Consider the following 22,097-nt stretch of genomic DNA (forward strand, 5'->3'; position numbering starts at 1 on the left):
ATTCCTAGATTACGTATGTAAACATTGTTAACGTTCTTCTTAATATGCATTTCATTTTCTTCTTATCTTTAAAACCCATGCCATGTTTCTTTATTATACCATATGAAATTTGCCTAAAATTACATTTTGCAGTCGCTTGACGACATTATAGTACTGGGCCATATTTACATCATATATTCAGACATTAAAGGAGCTAACCCCCTAACTCAATATTTTCCATAAAATTCGAAATTAAAAACACGAATTAAAATTACATATTGATCCATTTCAATCTTGTCGTGACAATATGGGATCCAAATATCCAATATTAAAGACATAATCAACATTTCGAAATAGTACATGGATCGCGAATTCTGTGGTTTCGCGTGCCAATTGTAATGAAAAGAAAACATATCCAACAAGACAATGCAGAAGTAATTAGTAATTCTGATTCACAAACAACAAAATAACAATAACAAAATAGGTGTGGAATGCACTAAGTAGCCGTAAAAGACTGTCATTCGGTTTGGACTATTCACTTATTTCACCGAATATAATTGATTTGAAATTACAATAAACATTTTAAAAATTGAGTGTAAATCACTTTATATGCATTGTGCATTCATATTACATTAACATGTACTTTTCGATCCATTTTCGGCTATTTTATGTTTCCAAAGAATAGAGCCATACGCCTTTTAAAGATATGGTTCTTTACAGTTGATTGGGTCGAATCACAAAAATATCTTTACATAAAAATATATCATCTCTAAAAGACCACGAAGAATGAAATGATAGAAACAAGATGTTAATTAATCCAACTGCCAATGCGTATATGTGACCTAGGTATTTGGTTTCGTCCGAATGACCAAATCTCTTTCCTGACAGAGGTTAACGGTGGAAAACCAGAAGAACTTTCTTGATCAACACCGAGGTGCAACCCGGAATTCCTGGTCTGAGCCAGCCCCATACTATAAATTCATATGCTCCGAGTAAGATTCTCGGTTCAAGTCGAAGCATAAATCCCTATTCCATCAGGACAGTGATTACGCGTGTGGCGCTGACATTCGTCTGTCACCTGAGAACCTGGCTTGAAAAGTACCATTCCATTGTGGTAACTGCACAACCCTGTGGCGGATCCAGGTGGAGGCAGTACCCCCCTCCCCTCTCCTGAATTACAGTGTCAAAAGTGCACAAGTGCGCTTATTATTCTGCTTGTTGTTGGTGGCAGTATAGTAAGGTTGTAACTGATGAAACTGAATGTTGTATTCGGGACGAAATACGAGCCACAAATCACCATTGACACACCGATTTTCACAATTTTCATAGAGATTCCCCTCTAACCACACACCCCACGTCCACCACTAGCACAACCGCAAATCTCTGAACATTATTTGATGATTTCGGGGAATTCGAATTTCTGATTTTTAACTACAATATTTTGAAAGCTGTATCTATGAAAGGCATATCAGTCAAAAAAATGGTTGTCAACATTCAGCATCCTCTGCAGACGAAATAAACTGGATATGATCAAAAGCCAACGCCACCCGCAATCTTAGCTAAACTCTTTTAACGGATTTTCAATTTAATTCAAGCGTGGAGATTATGATTTTGTTTTCTTGATTAAACGTTAAATAATTAATCGGAGTACATTTTAGCATGGATTAAGCTGTGGAAAGAATTACTGTCTTTATTAAATGCCAAATAATCGATTTGGACACATTTTAGCGTGGTTTAAGCCGTGGACAATAAGGTATTTTCCGGAAATGTATAACGCATATGAATTTAAGTATTGATTCTTGACAAAAAAATTAAACATTCTACATATTGAACAAATATATTTTACTTCAGTTACTGAACAGGAAAAACATTTGAAATAAAAGATACGAATAGTCTTTCAAGTGATGAACAAATCAGAAATGCTAATATCCAACTTTGATTAGTTCTGATACAATATTTATCATTCAATATGGCATCAGTATAGAAGGGAAACCCCTATGGGCATGTTCCCTCCTTCAAACCTATCGTCAATAGAAATTCAATCAGAATACATCGGTGGTCACATACGGCACCATAAACTTATCTCCTCGTTTGCCTTTCACTAAGTTTACTTCACAAATACTACACCGTGTAATTGAATCAAATAACCATAGGCTTGCCTTTCTTTATTACATGTTCATTTACCACTTCCATCAGACGTTCTCTATTAAAGCAAAGATCCTTTGTAAACGATTTATATTAACGGAGAATATGTTCTTTGTTGGTCAAATCTAATGGGTTAATCATCAGTTTAGTGTGTTATTATATTCCTAGATTACGTATGTAAACATTGTTAACGTTCTTCTTAATATGCATTTCATTTTCTTCTTATCTTTAAAACCCATGCCATGTTTCTTTATTATACCATATGAAATTTGCCTAAAATTACATTTTGCAGTCGCTTGACGACATTATAGTACTGGGCCATATTTACATCATATATTCAGACATTAAAGGAGCTAACCCCCTAACTCAATATTTTCCATAAAATTCGAAATTAAAAACACGAATTAAAATTACATATTGATCCATTTCAATCTTGTCGTGACAATATGGGATCCAAATATCCAATATTAAAGACATAATCAACATTTCGAAATAGTACATGGATCGCGAATTCTGTGGTTTCGCGTGCCAATTGTAATGAAAAGAAAACATATCCAACAAGACAATGCAGAAGTAATTAGTAATTCTGATTCACAAACAACAAAATAACAATAACAAAATAGGTGTGGAATGCACTAAGTAGCCGTAAAAGACTGTCATTCGGTTTGGACTATTCACTTATTTCACCGAATATAATTGATTTGAAATTACAATAAACATTTTAAAAATTGAGTGTAAATCACTTTATATGCATTGTGCATTCATATTACATTAACATGTACTTTTCGATCCATTTTCGGCTATTTTATGTTTCCAAAGAATAGAGCCATACGCCTTTTAAAGATATGGTTCTTTACAGTTGATTGGGTCGAATCACAAAAATATCTTTACATAAAAATATATCATCTCTAAAAGACCACGAAGAATGAAATGATAGAAACAAGATGTTAATTAATCCAACTGCCAATGCGTATATGTGACCTAGGTATTTGGTTTCGTCCGAATGACCAAATCTCTTTCCTGACAGAGGTTAACGGTGGAAAACCAGAAGAACTTTCTTGATCAACACCGAGGTGCAACCCGGAATTCCTGGTCTGAGCCAGCCCCATACTATAAATTCATATGCTCCGAGTAAGATTCTCGGTTCAAGTCGAAGCATAAATCCCTATTCCATCAGGACAGTGATTACGCGTGTGGCGCTGACATTCGTCTGTCACCTGAGAACCTGGCTTGAAAAGTACCATTCCATTGTGGTAACTGCACAACCCTGTGGCGGATCCAGGTGGAGGCAGTACCCCCCTCCCCTCTCCTGAATTACAGTGTCAAAAGTGCACAAGTGCGCTTATTATTCTGCTTGTTGTTGGTGGCAGTATAGTAAGGTTGTAACTGATGAAACTGAATGTTGTATTCGGGACGAAATACGAGCCACAAATCACCATTGACACACCGATTTTCACAATTTTCATAGAGATTCCCCTCTAACCACACACCCCACGTCCACCACTAGCACAACCGCAAATCTCTGAACATTATTTGATGATTTCGGGGAATTCGAATTTCTGATTTTTAACTACAATATTTTGAAAGCTGTATCTATGAAAGGCATATCAGTCAAAAAAATGGTTGTCAACATTCAGCATCCTCTGCAGACGAAATAAACTGGATATGATCAAAAGCCAACGCCACCCGCAATCTTAGCTAAACTCTTTTAACGGATTTTCAATTTAATTCAAGCGTGGAGATTATGATTTTGTTTTCTTGATTAAACGTTAAATAATTAATCGGAGTACATTTTAGCATGGATTAAGCTGTGGAAAGAATTACTGTCTTTATTAAATGCCAAATAATCGATTTGGACACATTTTAGCGTGGTTTAAGCCGTGGACAATAAGGTATTTTCCGGAAATGTATAACGCATATGAATTTAAGTATTGATTCTTGACAAAAAAATTAAACATTCTACATATTGAACAAATATATTTTACTTCAGTTACTGAACAGGAAAAACATTTGAAATAAAAGATACGAATAGTCTTTCAAGTGATGAACAAATCAGAAATGCTAATATCCAACTTTGATTAGTTCTGATACAATATTTATCATTCAATATGGCATCAGTATAGAAGGGAAACCCCTATGGGCATGTTCCCTCCTTCAAACCTATCGTCAATAGAAATTCAATCAGAATACATCGGTGGTCACATACGGTATCCATAAACTTATCTCCTCGTTTGCCTTTCACTAAGTTTACTTCACAAATACTACACCGTGTAATTGAATCAAATAACCATAGGCTTGCCTTTCTTTATTACATGTTCATTTACCACTTGAAGAATCGGTCTCGTTTTGTCGACTCATCAATAGACATGATTGTCGATATACTGTTACCCCTGCTAACATCAATGATTTACTTGTCATTCGCCAACAGACGATCACCTTTAAGACTCGTTCAAACCGAGTGTTCAAACACTAGACGACGATATCACAGGATTTGATTGTCTGATAATTCATTCTGTGCTTCAGCACAGATTTAAAAAATAAATGTTTTTTTCAAAGGATTTTCTAATAAACCAATCTACGTACAAACGTAAGATACACTTGAGCAATTTTAACAATTTATTTGTAATCGACCTTCACTTCTTATTATCAATTTTCTCTTAAGAGGGTCTTGAAAGTACCAAAGGATAATCATGAAGACGAAACATTGATGGATGTATTCTACGATAATTGTACAAAAATTTATTTAAAACCACAAACGTGGGAGTAAATTGTATTCGCCGATAAAGCTGTTATAGGAATTATTTTTCTAGGTAATTTCACAGCGCTAAAATCAACATACCCGTAAATTATATCTCATTTTTGTAAGAAGAGATACATTGAAGTTGTTTTCGTGGAATTATATTACGACATTTCCTTAATATCAGTGAGAGATCGACAGTATAGGTTTTATGATATCTAAAATAAGATTGATTCACATAACATATATTAGCAATAAAGTTCTATTAATGTCTCGTGAAAAATTAAAATAAATATCACATACATGTGCGTAGGCATACATGTTGTTATTATTTGACTTTAGAATGCAAAATTATGACAAACAAGGTCGGGTATGCGTTATTCAATGTGCCACGAGTGAAATTTTGCCCGGACCACGACGCTGCTGCCTACTCTTATTTCGAATCTGGAGGACTTGTTTACGTGGATTCAAAGTGTACGGAGGATCTCATTTTGTTCCCATCCGAAAAACAAGATGAAATTCCTTGCCAGATTCTAAATTACGCCGGAAAAACCCGAAGAACTTTCTTGAGCAACATTGTGATCGAACCCGGGACCACTTGGTTAAAGAGCATGCGTCTTATACACCGAACCACCACCGGCTCCCAAAAAGTGCTATGAAGAAGAATGTAATATGTAATACAACAATGCAATTATAATAGTGAAACAGAAAACAATGCTGCCATGTAAGTATATTCTGCCCCGTGTACTAATAGTTAATCTGGGCGCTATTTTGTTTCACCTAGTGAGAACGATATTAACAGGGAGAAGAATGTCCCTCTCTCTGTAACCACAAGACATCATATGACATTACAGCTTTAAAGGAACATTTTATGGAAGATTTTTAAAGGAGCATTTTATGGAAGATTTTTAAAGGAGCATTTTATGGAAGATTTTTAAAGATGGAAGATTTTTAAAGGAGCATTTTATGGAAGATTTTTAAAGGAGCATTTTATGGACGATTTTAGGAATTGTGTGTAGATAGCAACAATTCTGGCGTAGAAAATTTGGAACGGCACGAGTTCTTTTGTTTGAAACTAATTTGACTGTCAGTACCATCTGGTCTTTAGATATACCATCACAATTTAACCTTTCTGGCTGGCAATAAAGGACGTTTCCTAATTAAAGGAATTTCTTTTACAATCGCCACTGTGATTGTGTTATAATCGATTGAAGAACTGTCATAAACTCAGTTGACCTTGACAATCAGAGATTTGATGTTCAGATATAGTGATTAAAGTTAGTTTCCACCAATTATCAAACTATTGATCCAATAAGGTAGAAGTCGATTTCTGAAAACCACGCCCAAATTATTTAGAGGTAGAAATTGATTTCTGAAATACAATTCCAAACTATTTATGGGGTTAGGTAAAAAGTTGGTTTTTGAAAATTTATTCCGAACTATTTATCCGGATAGTTGGTTTGAATTTAGTTTCCACCAATTATCAAACTATTGGTCCGGAAAGGTAGAAGTAGGTTTATGAAAACTTATTCCAAACTTTTTAGCCGGTTGGTTAGTTAGTTTGAATTTAGTTTCCACCAATTATCCAACTATTGGTCCGGAAAGGTAGAAGTAGGCTTCTGAAAGCCACGCCCAAACTATTTAGCCGGTTAGGTAGAAGTGGATTTCTGAAACAACTCCAAACTATTTATCCGCTTAGATAGAAGTGGGTTTCTTAAAACCTAACCCAAGCTATTTATCCGGCTAGGTAGAGTAGATTTCTTAAAACATAATGCAAAGTATATATTTAGCCGGTTAGGTAGACGTAGATTGCTGAAATCCAAGTTCAAACTATGTATAAAAAAACCCTCATCATTTGGCCTTTGGGTGCCTACTAAGCACATCTGGTTTTAAACGTCTGGAAACTATTTAATATTTAGTATAATAAATAAAGCTGCAGCGCCACTGCACAGACTGTTAACACAGACAGGGTATTTGTGTCTGACAAATTAGGCAACATCAACTTAATTACTTGTTCTTCGGGAACACCTGCTAAAATTTTGGTTCTTATTTCGTCGGGAATATGACAAATTCAAAACACCAAAAATGTACCTGGTTACGCTGTTTGAAAATTTATAGTCCCAAATTTGAATGTTTTGGAATTTTAAATAAAAAATCTTTCATTTACGTGGCTATTTATTTATCAAGTTTCTGACGAATTGAAAATTGAATAGGTTTAACCTTACATGTGCTTTTTTTAATAATTGTGTTTATTATTGGTTAGACTTATTGCCATAAATAAGACGAGAATGTTTCGTGATGAAGTAAACAGTTTAAGCTAACACTGTAGATCCCAATAATTCAATTAAGCACGACTGCACACGCTTATTCAAAATATTAAACTTTCTGCCCGAATAGTTAGCTAACCTTATACGTCTTTCTTAAACGAGGGTTGGCAAAAATGGCACTGAAGTTTTTTGATTAATCGAGATAGATCTTTTCACTTGATTTGACTCTCTATGATAAGTTTATTTCATTTTAGTTTAACCCGAAGAATCATATCTTCTGGTTGCGCCATTTAAGCAAGATGGCCGATTCCATTTGGCCATGCTTATAACCAGTTCCATAAACCTCTACTAATTAATCTAAATTTCCCCCAATAATTGCATGTTATATATATAATTTTATGTTGAGACATATAGTCTATCCATATAAAGCCCTATAAGTATTTATTGTAATTATATGCTTATCGTTTATAATATAATCATACGTTTTCTCCAGACCCGTAACTAGGGGGATGCGAGGGGCCCCTGCAAAACGTTTCGCCCCCGCCCCCTGTGAAAAAAATTGTTGACCATAAAACCCCCTAGATATACAATTTTACAGCATTGGTTAACAAACAGCTTTATTTTTTTTAGATGGAATAGCATTCACTTGATAACGTCATTAATTTAAGTCACGTGTAGAACAAATTTGCAATGGTATGGAGTAAGATTGCAATCATTGTGACGACATAACTGCGTTTTCTTCTAGCAGTTGACAAGACATATTTTGGTTACCTCTGTATAGTGGCAGATATAAGATTAAAGTATCTACTGTACCATATTGAATGTCAGGCTTTTCTTCTAATGAAATAAAGCCCTTCTTACATCAACGAACAAGAAAAATAAGGCAGAAAATATAGGAAAAGATCATTGAATTACCAATCGGATCAGTGTTATGGTAAAACGTGTTCCCGACAAAATATATTCAACTAAATTATATTAACCGCAATATAGGAGAATCTATTGATAATACTTGCAGACTACCTCTCTTATTAAATCTTTTTGTTCTGTCTTCACGACTTGATAGCGCCAGAAAAGTTTTATAAAATCTTTACATCTGGATTTCAATAAAAGAGTACCATAAACTTTGTGAACTAAGTATGGTTTGCTACGTGTACGCCGTCCGTCGGTAGTTAAAATAAAAAGCTGTGAATGGAACATATTTTTTGGGAAGTATGTCTCTGTTGGATCTTTTAACTATATATATGCTATGTTCAGTAATTATTACTTGTACGACCATATTTCAGTTTGGACATATTATGTTGTCACAAAGTCCGTCGGTCCGTCTGTCTGTACGTCTGTCAATAATTGGCGTGTCCGTTCTATAATTGCCTCCACTTTTCCGTTAACGCTGTGGATGCGCTAGAGGCTACGGATTTTAATGGATATGAAGCACTGACTGCCGAGAGCACACACCCAATTGATGTTCAGATACAATGCTAGGTACCAAATTTGAAAAAGAATATACGTTAAAAACGGTAGCCTCTATCGCACTCAAAACTTTTTCGGTAAGGTGCCGGGGTACTCCTGAACACAAAACAGAAGATATGCGGAACGCTGAATATTGATGGTGTTCGTCGTGTCAGGACCCAATTGACTTACAAAAAAATAATCGCAGCCTGCATCGCTTTCACAGAGCATTCATGAAAGAGTGTGGGTGTAACAACGGAACGGAACGTCGTGGCCTCAATGCTTCACACCTAATCCGTCAAAAACCGTAGCTTCTATCACCTTCACAAACCAGTTGTTGACGGACCGACGATGTATGTACGGACGGACATTGACGACAACATAATACAATTTATTTATTTACATAAAAGGTCAATCGAACACATGTATTCTGGAAGTTGTGTTTAAGTAAGGATTACACAGAGAGAGGGAAATGGGGTTTAACGTCCACTCGTCACAAACTAGGTCATTTCGGGACTAAACTAAAATATGGTTCAATTTCAATAAATCGATTGCGCGTAGAGGTCCTCAGCAATCGGAGGAAACCGGAGGACCCGGAGAAAACTCACGAGGTTTTACAGCCGACCTTACTGCTTGTCACGTACAATCAGAGAATCGAAACCTTGACTCAATGACAGACCTTGTGGTTACACGCGCACGCATTAAATTACTAGACTACCCAATGACCCTAATGATTACAGAGAAGACCACTTAATCCAGGATAACTCCACACTCCATTATCAACTCTTTTGCTACCACAAAGAAGGTCTCATTTTTATCTGTAATGGATGATCAGAATGGGGTCTGTTGATAATTGGATATGGACAAATCCATCTATAACGACCATTTTAAGTGAATTGAGTATTTACAAGAGGACAGTATCCCCCTCATTTGGTACATATCGTGCAGTCTGGAGGCACCACCATTCCTCTACTACCCGGACAAGGGTTTAGAGAAGTAGCCACAATAAAAACTTGTTAATTACGTCACGGGAATGGCACACGTATCTATTTATTAAGATTATTATAGTATCTATAGTTGTTATTATTTTTGTATGTTTCTATTCTATGTATTGTAGATGAAGATATAGAAAGGGACTGTGATAAGGGGAGTTGTGAGGATGGTGCGGAATGTACTATATGGGAAAGTAAATGGCAGTGTATGTGTGTTAGTACGCTAACTAAACCAAATATAAATGGAACTTGTGGAGCATCAAAACTAGGTTAGTTATTATTTTTATAAAGATCTATAACAGATCCAATAGCCACCTTGTACATTTAAGAAATTGTCCATAACTGCAGTGTATAAAGTTTCGCTAAATCCTTCTACTAATTTCCAGTACGACTTCATGTAAGTTATCAAAATAAGATATTATTCATAGTATAGAAATTCGAAAATTAAACAACGCAGACGAATATACGCTCCTCGGCAGCTTTGTGTAGTGAACTAAGTACGTGACAACATATGGTTTTAGGTATTTACAAAGGTTCTGTGACAGCGGCAGTATATTCCGCGAAACAGTGACCCACATGTATGGCTCTAGATAGGGTTCCTACCAATTCCAGCTATATCAAAAAATAGGAATTGTAATAGGACAGAACAAATGGGGTTTAACATCCAACTATTCTAATGAAGACGGGCATGCGTCATACAGTTTATGGGGGGGGGGGGATTTTGGCCGCACAGCGGCACTACTCAAATTTCGAATTCCAACTGTCAAGTGAACTTTTACATGCACATCAATGTGTACATGGGACCTCGGTTTTTCGTCCCATCCGAGGCCCCATCTCCACCACTGAACTTTCTCGGCCAACACAGGGATAGAACACGGGACCTTCAGGTTAGCGAGCCAACGTCTAATCCACTGAGACACCCGAACAGAACAAAATATATAACCACGTGTAATTTCGGGATATCTATAAAACAGAATAGAATTTCTTCAATTTTTGTGTGTTATTACCTTTAAAAAAAAAAAATACAACGTGTTTAGCTTTGTTTTTCGCTTTCATTCCTGGGATAAAATATAAAGTGTATCCAATATTATTTGATATTTAAACGATCAATCCGGAGAAATCGTCTCCAATTATTTCTACTGATCTGTTCCGTCTTGTACCAAATTGATAAAGACAGTAAACGATATAAAAGCCTATAGCCAATATTTGAACTTCGATATGTAATTTCTTAATAATAATGAATCCTCTTCGCCTTCTTCAAATCTAAATTGGATATCTTATAAAATATGTATTACTTTTGTCACTTCTTGTTATATTGAGATGTAGTACAAGATCACTTATCATCATGTTGCACAGTATTGGGTTTTATGGAATTATATTATTGTAATATATTCACGAATGAGAGTAACATGTTTAAGGCGATATTTTAAAGGTATGTCAATGTGTATCTGAACGATTCATCAATACCCTAAATTGTAACCCAAATAAAAAAAAATTAATGTAGTATCTATTTTAAATTTAAGAAACTTCAAAGAGAAAAGTTTGATTTTTCAAATTCTGTCTATATTCAGCCTAATTAAGACTGCTTCATATTCCATATTCAGGTATGTTACGTGTAGGTTCGTCTATGGTTTTCCGAATAAAATTATTACAGTATCGTACAACTGGACGGTCTCTCGAAAATTCAGTTGCTTAATAGAATAACGTATAAATCTGGGGTTAAGCATAGTTGAAACCGTTTCAATATCAGATAATGCATAACATATTTAAAGAAAATCTGTAACGAATGGGCCCGTTTTTTTAAAAAAAAAATAAAACTGGTTTTAAAAACCAATTCAAAACATATTTCAACACTCAATTGGGGGCTTATTTACGCAAACCGTATGATTAAATATGTACAACCTCCAATCTTGAACTATTGTAAAGTGATTTAACCTTTTAAACAGTTGAAATTGTCTGAAGACATGCAATTGATCTTTCTTTATAACGTACATAATTTTATCTTTACTTTGAATAAATATAGATTACCACGAGAAAATTATATACACGTTTATTTCACAGTTTTTTTCAAACCAGCTGTAGGTGGCTGTATCGTTTTAAGGCTATGTTCAGTTGTTATTAAGAATAAATAAAGGCATTAGAAACTCTTCAAACAAGTTCTAATCGTAGTTATTGTGATTTTAAACTTTAACAATACAGTTTTACCCTATGAGACCAATTGAAATATAGGGTAATTTTCATTTCCCCGCAGCTACGTATTCAAAGCAGACAGTCTTTTGTCGTATGGCTGAGTGCCAGTGTTAGTGTTAATAATGTGTCCGTGTATAAATCCACAAAACGTGCTCATGGTCAATACCCTGATCCGTAATGAAACGCTGGTTTTAAGTAAACCAATCCAAATTTGTCTCTCTTTTTCAGTTTTATTTTGTTTTATGTTGTGACTATTTTGGCCCACATCACAAGCAGACTAGCAGTAACTTTATGAATAGTGATCGCAAATCTAGCCAATAGAGGGTGATATGACTGAGTCGTGCTTATTGTGTAAATCAAGAATAACTTTTTGTATACATTTTAGTGGGACATTTGAAAGAAGATGTCTTTTTCTTTCAATTTTGGAACCATAAAATATAGAACATTTTTGGAATCATAAAACATAGAACATTTATTATGTACACTTTCATTTTGAATAAATTCCATTAAAGGTACGTATTGGTTGGTATCGGCATTTATTTCCCCTGAATCCATACTAATGTTGTATAAGTAATATATTGTTTTTTTAATATATTGATCAGTTTAACAAAATGACGTAGAAGGAATGCAGTAAGTGTGAAATAATGTAGGACGTGTAAAAATATAGCAAAGTGCGTCATGAAAAATTGACACCGATAACGAACGTAGGCTTTAAGTGTATTAAATGAAATTTGAGGATTAGCTTAAAAGAAAATTTTAGGGGTATTAAATGTTCTATCAGACATTGATTTTTTCTTATGGGTATTGATATGCTGGAATAGTAGAAGAAAATTGAATTAGGAATGGCTTTATGCTCATATGTTATACGAAACGATGCACTTGTTATGAGAAATCTCGGAGGATTACTTTTAATCCAACTTCTGAGATACGGGGGTATTCGTTTCAGACCAAATTAATTATTCATACATGCGTATTGATATTAACCAAGTATATATGTCTGACAGAAGTGATTTTATGTGTAAAAAAGGCACAGTGGGTGTCTTGAATCTTAAAGGGCGCGTTCTTATTACGACACATAATATTTTCAAGATTACAACAGGAGACTGCTAAGCAACAGCTGTCTAGTCTTCTGAATGGTGTAAAGTCATTACGAAACCAACACATGTAATGGTAATGTGAAGACTGGAGGATTCGGTGGTTTGGACACTGGACTAACAATCAGAATAGTCCAGGTTCGAATCCTGGCGTGGGCAGAGAAGCCCCCTTAAGATTTTTCAAGCTTGGTACTCGCTTGTCAGCGGTGGCGTCTTCGGGGATGACAAGAAAAGTGCATCTGATCGGTTTGCATGAGACGAATTTCCCACGTAAATGACAAGTGATAAATAGAATGCTCTACAAAGAGTAGTGTTTATATTTGATAGGATTACTTCACATTTTGAAGAATCACTAAGCGGCAATTGCAGCACACTTGTACTGATACTTTAACTTCTTAATGCACTCAGAAGACAGCTTTAAAAAGGAGGCTCAACCTGAAAATATAATAAAGATACGAATTAAACTAGTATTCTCAATATAATACTCAATGTATTTAAAAAAAAACATATATTATTTTAAAAATCGAGCATGTTGGTATGACAATAATATATGTTTTTTTTTACATGTAATTATTTTAACCAAGTTCTATTTTTGAAATTACTAAGCGAAACACAAATACATTTGAAACTGTCCTTTTTTCGACAGTCGATAAATAATCGCTGATATGCTTTACTGTCCATTTAATCTGTTCATTCGCGTTCTAAAACTGGAGATATCTTTCCATTAGATAGTTTTCAAGACTTGTCTTTTTTTACATCAACTTAGTTCATTTCTTTTATTCACATTCATGGGGAATACATTTCTTTTAAATCAAAATTGGATTGTTATCTTTTAATTAAAAGAAAATGGAAAAGCTGAAATACAGTTAATCTCAGTATTTCCTTGTAGGTGGTAGAATAAAGGGGATAGTAGCTTCTGCATAATCCGTCTCATTCTCTTTAGATAACCCTTTCATCCTTATTTTGATCTCTAAATGGAATGTGTTTAAACCATTTCAAGAATATCTTATCATCAAACGAACTATTTAGTATTTTTAACGAGATACTGTAACTAGTATAAATTAAGTAAATGCGTCACGTACAATTACCTTAAATCATAATGTCAAATGTATATTTTCTATAACCAGTTAGAAAACGTTTAAACGCTTATCAGAGCTTCTACGCCCTTCATTGATACTCCCGGGTACATTGCAGGGAACGCAAATTTGGCTGAATCACAAACAACACTGAGCGACAAGAGCGCGAAGAATTTATTTCCGGCCAAATCACAAGAGAGTTGTGCCAGAAGCGGTGATTATTAATCATTATCGATCACACTAAAGAAGTATCAGAAAGATATGATTCCATTTATTGTTGGATTATAGCATTCCTTGATTTCTTTTCCCATCATATCTTTGATTATCGTCTCTCTTGACAGTTATTACTGCAGTATTGAATTCTCTGATTCCCCCTCAAAAATCTTGACATTGTAAATTGATTTTAAAGATTTTAGAGAATATAAAACACCCTCTATATGTATAATCCCCATTTCTTAAAAGATAATCTCTTATCAAGCTGAAAAGTAAGAAGTATTCTTTAATAAACTAGAAAAAAACCCAGATCGTTCGTGCAAGGCTTAAAGATACAATAATTTGACGTCCGAAGTTGTAATTATAGTATATATATTGCCAAAAAAAAACCCAATAGGAGGAGGGGGTGGGGTGGCCGAATGGCTAGCACGTGCGCGTTGTATCATAAGGTCTTCCATTGAGCCAACTGGCGTGGTTTCGATTCCCCGGGTGTACGTGACAAGGAGTAGGGTCGCCTGTCCAACCTCTTGCGTTTTCTCCGGGTCCTCCGGTTCCCCCCCACTGCTACAGACCCCTACGCGCAAGCGAATTATTGAAATAAAATTGAACCATATGTTAGTCCCGAAATGACCTAGTTTGTGTCGAGTGGACGTTAAACCCCATCCTCTCTCTCTCTCCCTCTCCCTCTCTCTCTCTCTCTCTTTCTCAACAATAAACTCCACATATCGCAAATATAAAATGTACGTACTAGTTTCAGTTTTAAAGTAAGATCTCTTTAAAATGTCGCTGTAATATATAAAAATGTTATGCACATATACTGGAGTAAATTACATATTGGAATCTTAATAAAACTTTTAAAAAATATAAAATCCTGCTATTCTGGTAATCAATTTTTCTTGTGACAGATATCAGCATTTTGTTAAACATTTAATTCAAAATGTAACGTATTACATTCTACATTTTCATTATGTGAATTTTAATCCCAACATTGGTTGCTTTTTCTGCATCTAGAAGCTTTAGGTATACAAGTTTTTATAGTAATGTTTGGGGTTGTCGTTGTTAATGATATATTTAATGGACATTCTCTAATCTTAATACATAACTATCCAAACTCTCCGGAAAAACATTTGTTACTACTTTAGATATTTAATATTGTAGATTTAACTTGAAAGAGGATGAATGAACAGACCCTGACGTTACCTAGTAACGTGTTAGTAATGTTTTTACTAAGCTAGCAACGTCCGCTCTGTAATAATTCACTTGTTTTATTATGCTCAGATTATTGTATTTCAGATTATCGCTAAACGGAACACTTGGAATTAAAGTTAGAGTTAGCTGTAAATTAAATATATTCAAAGCACAAGTGGGCTGCTCATATGTAATTAGCAATTTTCATAAATTAAGTACGTAGAGGGTGAATTAGTTAAATTTTGCGGTTTTTCTATTGAAACAATAACCCAATTGTGAATTAGCCTTGATTTTATTTTATCTGGGACATACGAAATGATGACATAAAGTTATTGTGGGATCGATCAAAAATCTCCAAATGACGTTCCGTGTATACTTTTAAATCAGTCTCCAGAAACAAAGAATACATTAATTAAAGGAAATTGGAATGAAACGAGACCTAAATCTGATAACAGTGATACATAATCCAGTAGTGTGATCGTGAATCTGTAATTTGATTTATGTATATCATCTGTCGGTAGTCAGTATAGCTAACTCCTATACTTTCTAAGACATTCACTTTATTCAAAACATTTACAAATTCTAGTCAGGGACAAAGACGGTAAACGTTTTGGTAGAAGTTTTCTAAAAATAAAGAATAAAGAATAAGGGCTAAAGCCTTGCGTATATAGGTTCTGAAATTCATTAGTATCAACGTCTGCGATTTGACAGGGAAAATGTAGTTCGGATGATACGGGAATCTTAAAGAAGGAAATCGTTGATTTGTCAGTCAGGTTTTCCATCAACCTATTTTTGTTGCAGCAGACAGCTGTCAGATTTCTGCTTACAAATTTGTGATGTTCGTTAGAAGGCACTGCCTCATTTATTTGTAGACCTGACCTAACTGTACTCGTATACATAACGAAATGAAATGAAATGGGGTTTAACGTCGTACTGTTCTGCTTCGACTAGGCTAATGAATACAGTGTGCTATGAGAGAAATTTGCCCGTACCCATGTGCTACGGCCTACTCTTATACCGAATTCCAACTGTCAAAGATCTTTTACGTGCACTGAGTCACCGTGGCTCCCACATACATAACAAAATGTCATGGACATTCAAACACACTGGCATCAACCAAAGACCAATGAAGTATCGCGTCTGCTGTAATCAAATAGTAAGTGCGGGGGGGGGGGCTGCACCACACATAATTTACACAAAACAAATCTACGGAAAAGACACAATACGCAGAAATCACAAACAAACGAACATATCAAATTAAGTGAATGGGTCCGGGGGCTAACCGTAAGCGTCCATTGCGTTGTACAGTCCCGGGCCTGTAGTGATATACAGACTTTACTCAAAATTGAAAACAATCAGGAATATAACCCAGAGAAAACCATTGTGTAATACCAGCATGAGTAATGATCTGCTGTATGACACATGAAATATGAATGTAAGCATATTGAAGTAAAAATTACCTATACAAGTAACAGGTAGTCTAAAACTAAATGTTCTATGTTAAGGCGTAATGAAATTGGGTTTAATCATTCCTTAATTATTGTCTAATAGTCAACTATCTGATCACTTGAACAAAAAACACATAACAATTAACTAATAAGACAATAAATTGTTAATGTCGATAAAAAAAGAAAACTTCCTAGATTTATTGTCTCCGACATCAATGATATTCCGTACGCATCTCTTAGTTACATCATAGCCCTCCGTGGTTAGCAATTACTAGCCAGCGTTTTCCATACAGCTGCTAGTCAGAGCCGAACTGGATTTAATAAATCGCGTAATCATTTGACCTTTACGAGAATGACTTCCTACTAAATACTCCCTGACTGGCCTTAAGAGAGATTTTAAGTGGAACAAATTGTGTCGAGCAACCTATTTAATGAAACTTCTGGCCAATGATTGAATGAACATAAACCATTGCCAGGAATCTACAATCACGTTTTGAGAAATCTATATTAAAATGGTCAGTGTGCGCGTGCGTATCCGTAGAGTCAATTTTATCTAAATGTAGTTAACATATATTGGAGCCCGGGAGACAGGAAAAAAAGAGAAAAGAAAATAGAGAAATGAACTACATACATGAAATTAAATGAAGGGGTGGGACGATTTACCCAATACTACCGAATACCACCAAATACTTTCTCAATACGGTGAAAAACTAACAGAATACTTTAATTGTATAAAGTAACTGAGTTAATTCGTTGAAAACTTGTAAATATGATGGCCTATGTGTCGCTGTTCCAGTTACCTCCCTTGATCACCCAATACTAATAACTCATACTATCAGAAATCAAATCATTGCAGTAAAATAATGTGCCAATATTACCCAATTATTTGAACAACAACACGTTTATTTGTGGAAAATAAATTATTTATTCAATGTTTAGCCATTTCATTTATTAATCATACTATAAAGAGATATTTCAAATGTTTGCACTAATTATAGGAATTAACTCATTGATATTATAGTAATTGCAGAATTCTGTCAGTTTTGGATAATAATAAGGCAGTATATGGTTGAATTTTGTAGTATTTGGATAGAATTGGGAGATATTTGGATAGAATTGGGAGATATTTGGATAGAATTGGGAGATATTTAATATCTCCCAATTCTATGTAAATTTTGGTCATATTTGGTTAGACTTTCAGACGCTTGAGCTACCGTGTACTGATATTTTAAATCGATTTTTCCAGTTTATCGTAAACATTTTGCTAATTCCTCGAAATAATTCAGTTTTTGTTTATATAATTGAAGTATTACGTTTGTTTTTCAGAATACTAGGGTAGTATGTGATGTATTTGGTAGTATTTAATTAATATTGGGTGATATTGGGTAGTATTGGGTAAATCGTCCTGCCGGAATAAGTGGTGTTTTTTCTGCACAGATTGGGCAAAGCAAGACGGGCATACGCCATATCGTGTACTATTGTTGTCTAATCTTTCTAGCTGTCAGGGATTTTTGCCCGGACAGTGGCGCTACGGCTTACTCTTATATCGAATTCTAAATGCGAAGGGATCTTTTACATGCACGTCAATATGTTCAAGGGCCTCGGTTTTTCGTCCCATCCGAACTGTCGTTTTTCCAGCTGTCCTTGTCGGGCCCTCCGTCCTGTGCCACTGACAAGGGCCGCCAACACCGGGATCGAACCCAGGACGACTGTCAGGGTAGCGCATCACCAACTAATCACCAAGCCGCCGTGGCCTCAGAGAATTACATAAATGCAGCGAAAACAGTTGTGCGTTTTCATATATAATCAAATTCTTACTTGACGGGTTATTTATGGTCACCACAATTCAGAAACCTATTTGAAGTTATTGGTTGCGGTCTTCTGAAACAACCTTGTCCGTATCCCGTCGGGTCATATGACACGGTTACTTATGGACGGATCGACACTGCAAAACTAGCTATTACGAAAATATCATATATATGTTATTTTGTCTCGAATACAAAAGGACACATTAACGTCGTGCATATTACTTTGGATAAGGTTATAAGCCGAATTACAATGAATGAAAGTTTCCGTAAATAGCGATGGATTTGTGTTACAGGAGCTAAATCGCTAACATTTGGGACCTAGAAATTGACACAAGTGGGTGGAACTCATGTAATACTGTAATATGAATGTAAGATCACAAGCACCAATGTTAATTTAAATTGACAAATAATTTGTGTTTTCAATGTTGAATATTTTGGATGATATTGAGTTAGAGACTTAGCTACTTTAATCTTTGAAATCCAAATATAGAATGGCTCCTGTTATATCTGAGCTGTATTTGTCGAGATATGGAATGCACGCAATTGTACAACGTGATTCCATATTTGGCTGTTCATCGTCGTAATATCTTTCCTGGTCGCGAAAGAAAGTCAGTTACGTCACCATCCAGCAAAGAATAGTATCTCCCTGGAGTATAAAGAATACAACTGAATACTCCCAGATAATGCTTAATGAGTTAAATAAACAACATTAGGGTGTTGTATGTGTTAAAAACATGTTTTTATGGATGTTATTAACACTTCTTATTCTAAGCTAATAGGCTTATAATTGTTCTCAAATACCAGACGAATAGATTCAGTAACACTTTTAGAAATACATGTAAAATGTTTCTTCACTAAAGTGTTATTTTGCTTATATAAACACAAAACAATGTTTCTAATGATTTAATATCTTCTAAAAATATCCTTTATGGAAAATATAGCAACTTTAGCAGGAAAATATACGACCAATTACATTTGTGATCACTCAACTATAAATATGGTTGGCTGGGTTATTAACTTCGTTTGTTTTAGCCAACAACCGTTAAAGAATCGACAAATTCTACTATATCGATCAAAATATCGAGATAGCTTAGAGTTGTTGTGTAGCTGTTTAATTTTGTAAACATCACATGATAAGAATTTAAAAGCATATGTAACACCAGCTTCTACTTGAAGTCCATTTTTGACATACGTGTATAATATTTAAAAATGTTTATTTTTCAGTTGATCTGTCTACCAATCATATACCCGATGGAACAATACATCATGAAATATTGAAGAAAATAGTTCATCATTCCAGTAAAAATTTGTCTTCAAATGAGGTAGGAAATGTTCTTTCTAGATAAAGTGTGAATCAGTTTAGTTTGCAGTATAGCTTAAAGCAAGAGTTAAAAGATAATATAATCCCGATGTTCTTATTGTATGTGCCTTTTAAATGTATAAAAAATGCCAGTTTGACAATTACAGTTGAAGTAAGCTCTATCACCAAGTCAGTATTAAACGACTCCGAAGTTGGTGGCATATACGACAAACGAATCTCACCATTGTGTACGAAATTTATTCATTACAAAATTAGTAATGCACCAACATAAACAATATGCAGGCTGCTACGTCGGAACTTAAATTCTGTTCATGGTTCAATTTCATTTCAATAGGGTTCTTTAGCAGTGGGGGACACCGGGGTACCTGGAGAAAACCCACGATGTTGGACAGGTAACTCTAGTCCTTGTCATGCACAAGCAGGGAATGGAAACCACGCCACTCTATGACAGACTATATGATCTAACGCGCACGCCTTAGATCATTGAGCACCCCCCCCCCCCATCAAACACACACACACACACACCCAAGCCCCCAAAAGAGATAAAGCAAAATCTACGGCTAAAATTTTATTCTTATACCATATAAGATAAAAATATGTTTTGATTCGTCTAAAGGGCCCCCCTTTCATATCTATCACTAATGAACGTTTAAACAGAAATACCATATTATTTGGTGAGATTAATAATATCGGGCGGAGTGCTCCACTTTCCAGTAATCAGGCGTAAAGCATGACTTCCGGAAACCTTTCTTACAATCAGCTTCGTTCCCGTGAATCGCATCATGTAATCCGGTCGCGTTTGTTACGTCTAAACCACATAAAGACACTATTTGATATGCCACTGATAAGAAATATACGGCATAGTTGAACTTAAAGACAACGAAGAGCTTAATAACACTGTCCGTGGTGTAATCCCGTTAATAACACTGCCTGGGGCGTAATCCAGTTAGGGTCACCGAATAGGTTAATAAAACTTTCCGAGGCGTAATCCCGAGCAACAGGATTCATATCCAAAAATACATGGGGTTTTCCGAATCTCATATTCAGAAGTTTTCTATATTATATTATACATGTCTTGTAATACGTTTCACGTCTTCTCTTTTTCAGTCAATGTCCCGATTACATGACCGCCCTATAAATTATAGTTCCGAATGGATGTTACTACAGATTGTCTTACCAATAACTGTATTTTTATTCCTCTGTTTTCTTGTTACTGTTGTGTGTTTAAAGAGATACAAAACAATGCGCCTTCGATCAAAACGCGGCTCTGACGGTGTCGTCAAAAACAATGACAATGTTCAATTACTGGAACGAATGAACAATATTCAGAAAAATCCAACATATTTTAGTGCTTCGCAAAATGGTGAAAATGGGCGAAACTTAAACATCAATGAACTGCCAATTGATACCTTGAAACTTTTAGTTGTTGTTGGAGAGGGAGCATTCGGTCAAGTTTTCAGAGGCAAGCGTTTTAGTTTTATTTTTATTTTGAACTATTTATAGAATATTTGATATTTTGATATTTCGTATCCCAAAATATAGATATCTAGTAGAAAGTATAAATGGACTTACTCAGACGAAATAACCCCTTAACCTAATTACAAAGATGGGAGAATCTGAGGTACAGTTCAGAAACGTGACCCGGATTATAATCTTTGATAGATTATTTTGCTACTTGGGACTTTGTATATAGATTTTGCTAGATATACAATTAGTCGATAGTACACGTTTTAATTGCGTTTTGTCTGTATGTGGATTGGTTTAGAAATCAGGTTCCGTATTGTTCCAACTTCTTAAATTCGTAGATTTGTATTTATACTATTCAATAAGAAGTTGATATATATTTTACCCTAGTTTAATGCCCAGGTGTATGTATAGGTTATAAATCTTATAGAAATCTTTACCTTAAATTGTTTTGTGGACTAAAATCAATTCTGATGTGTTAGAAAAAGGCCAGATCTCTAAAATATATCTCAAAAGTTTAAAAAAATGTACAATTTGAAGACTTGTTCGTGTTTATTCAATCACCCAATATAATAACACCTTCGTGTAGAATGGGCTGGCTTGTACACAAAATATAGTCTAATTTTAATTACATTTTTATTATTTAAAAAGCAATTGCACATTTTAAGGGGGGGGGGGTAAAAATCTTCTTTAATAAAGGGGGCCATCTGTAACCAAACGTGTAATAGA

General features: G+C 35.0%; 1 protein-coding gene across 1 annotated transcript in view; it reads left to right on the forward strand.

The window, feature by feature from the left end:
* LOC126831519 (BDNF/NT-3 growth factors receptor) overlaps positions 1-22,097 on the forward strand; it is an 81,480-nt gene that overhangs the window by 35,968 nt on the left and 23,415 nt on the right. The window contains exons 3-5 of the mRNA XM_050562050.2: positions 9,692-9,835; positions 19,808-19,905; positions 21,012-21,366. Coding sequence (XP_050418007.1) covers positions 9,692-9,835; positions 19,808-19,905; positions 21,012-21,366 — 597 coding nt within the window. The remainder of the gene's footprint in view (positions 1-9,691; positions 9,836-19,807; positions 19,906-21,011; positions 21,367-22,097) is intronic.

This window comes from Patella vulgata, chromosome 9, assembly GCF_932274485.2.
Source record: "Patella vulgata chromosome 9, xgPatVulg1.2, whole genome shotgun sequence".
Taxonomy (NCBI): domain Eukaryota; kingdom Metazoa; phylum Mollusca; class Gastropoda; family Patellidae; genus Patella; species Patella vulgata.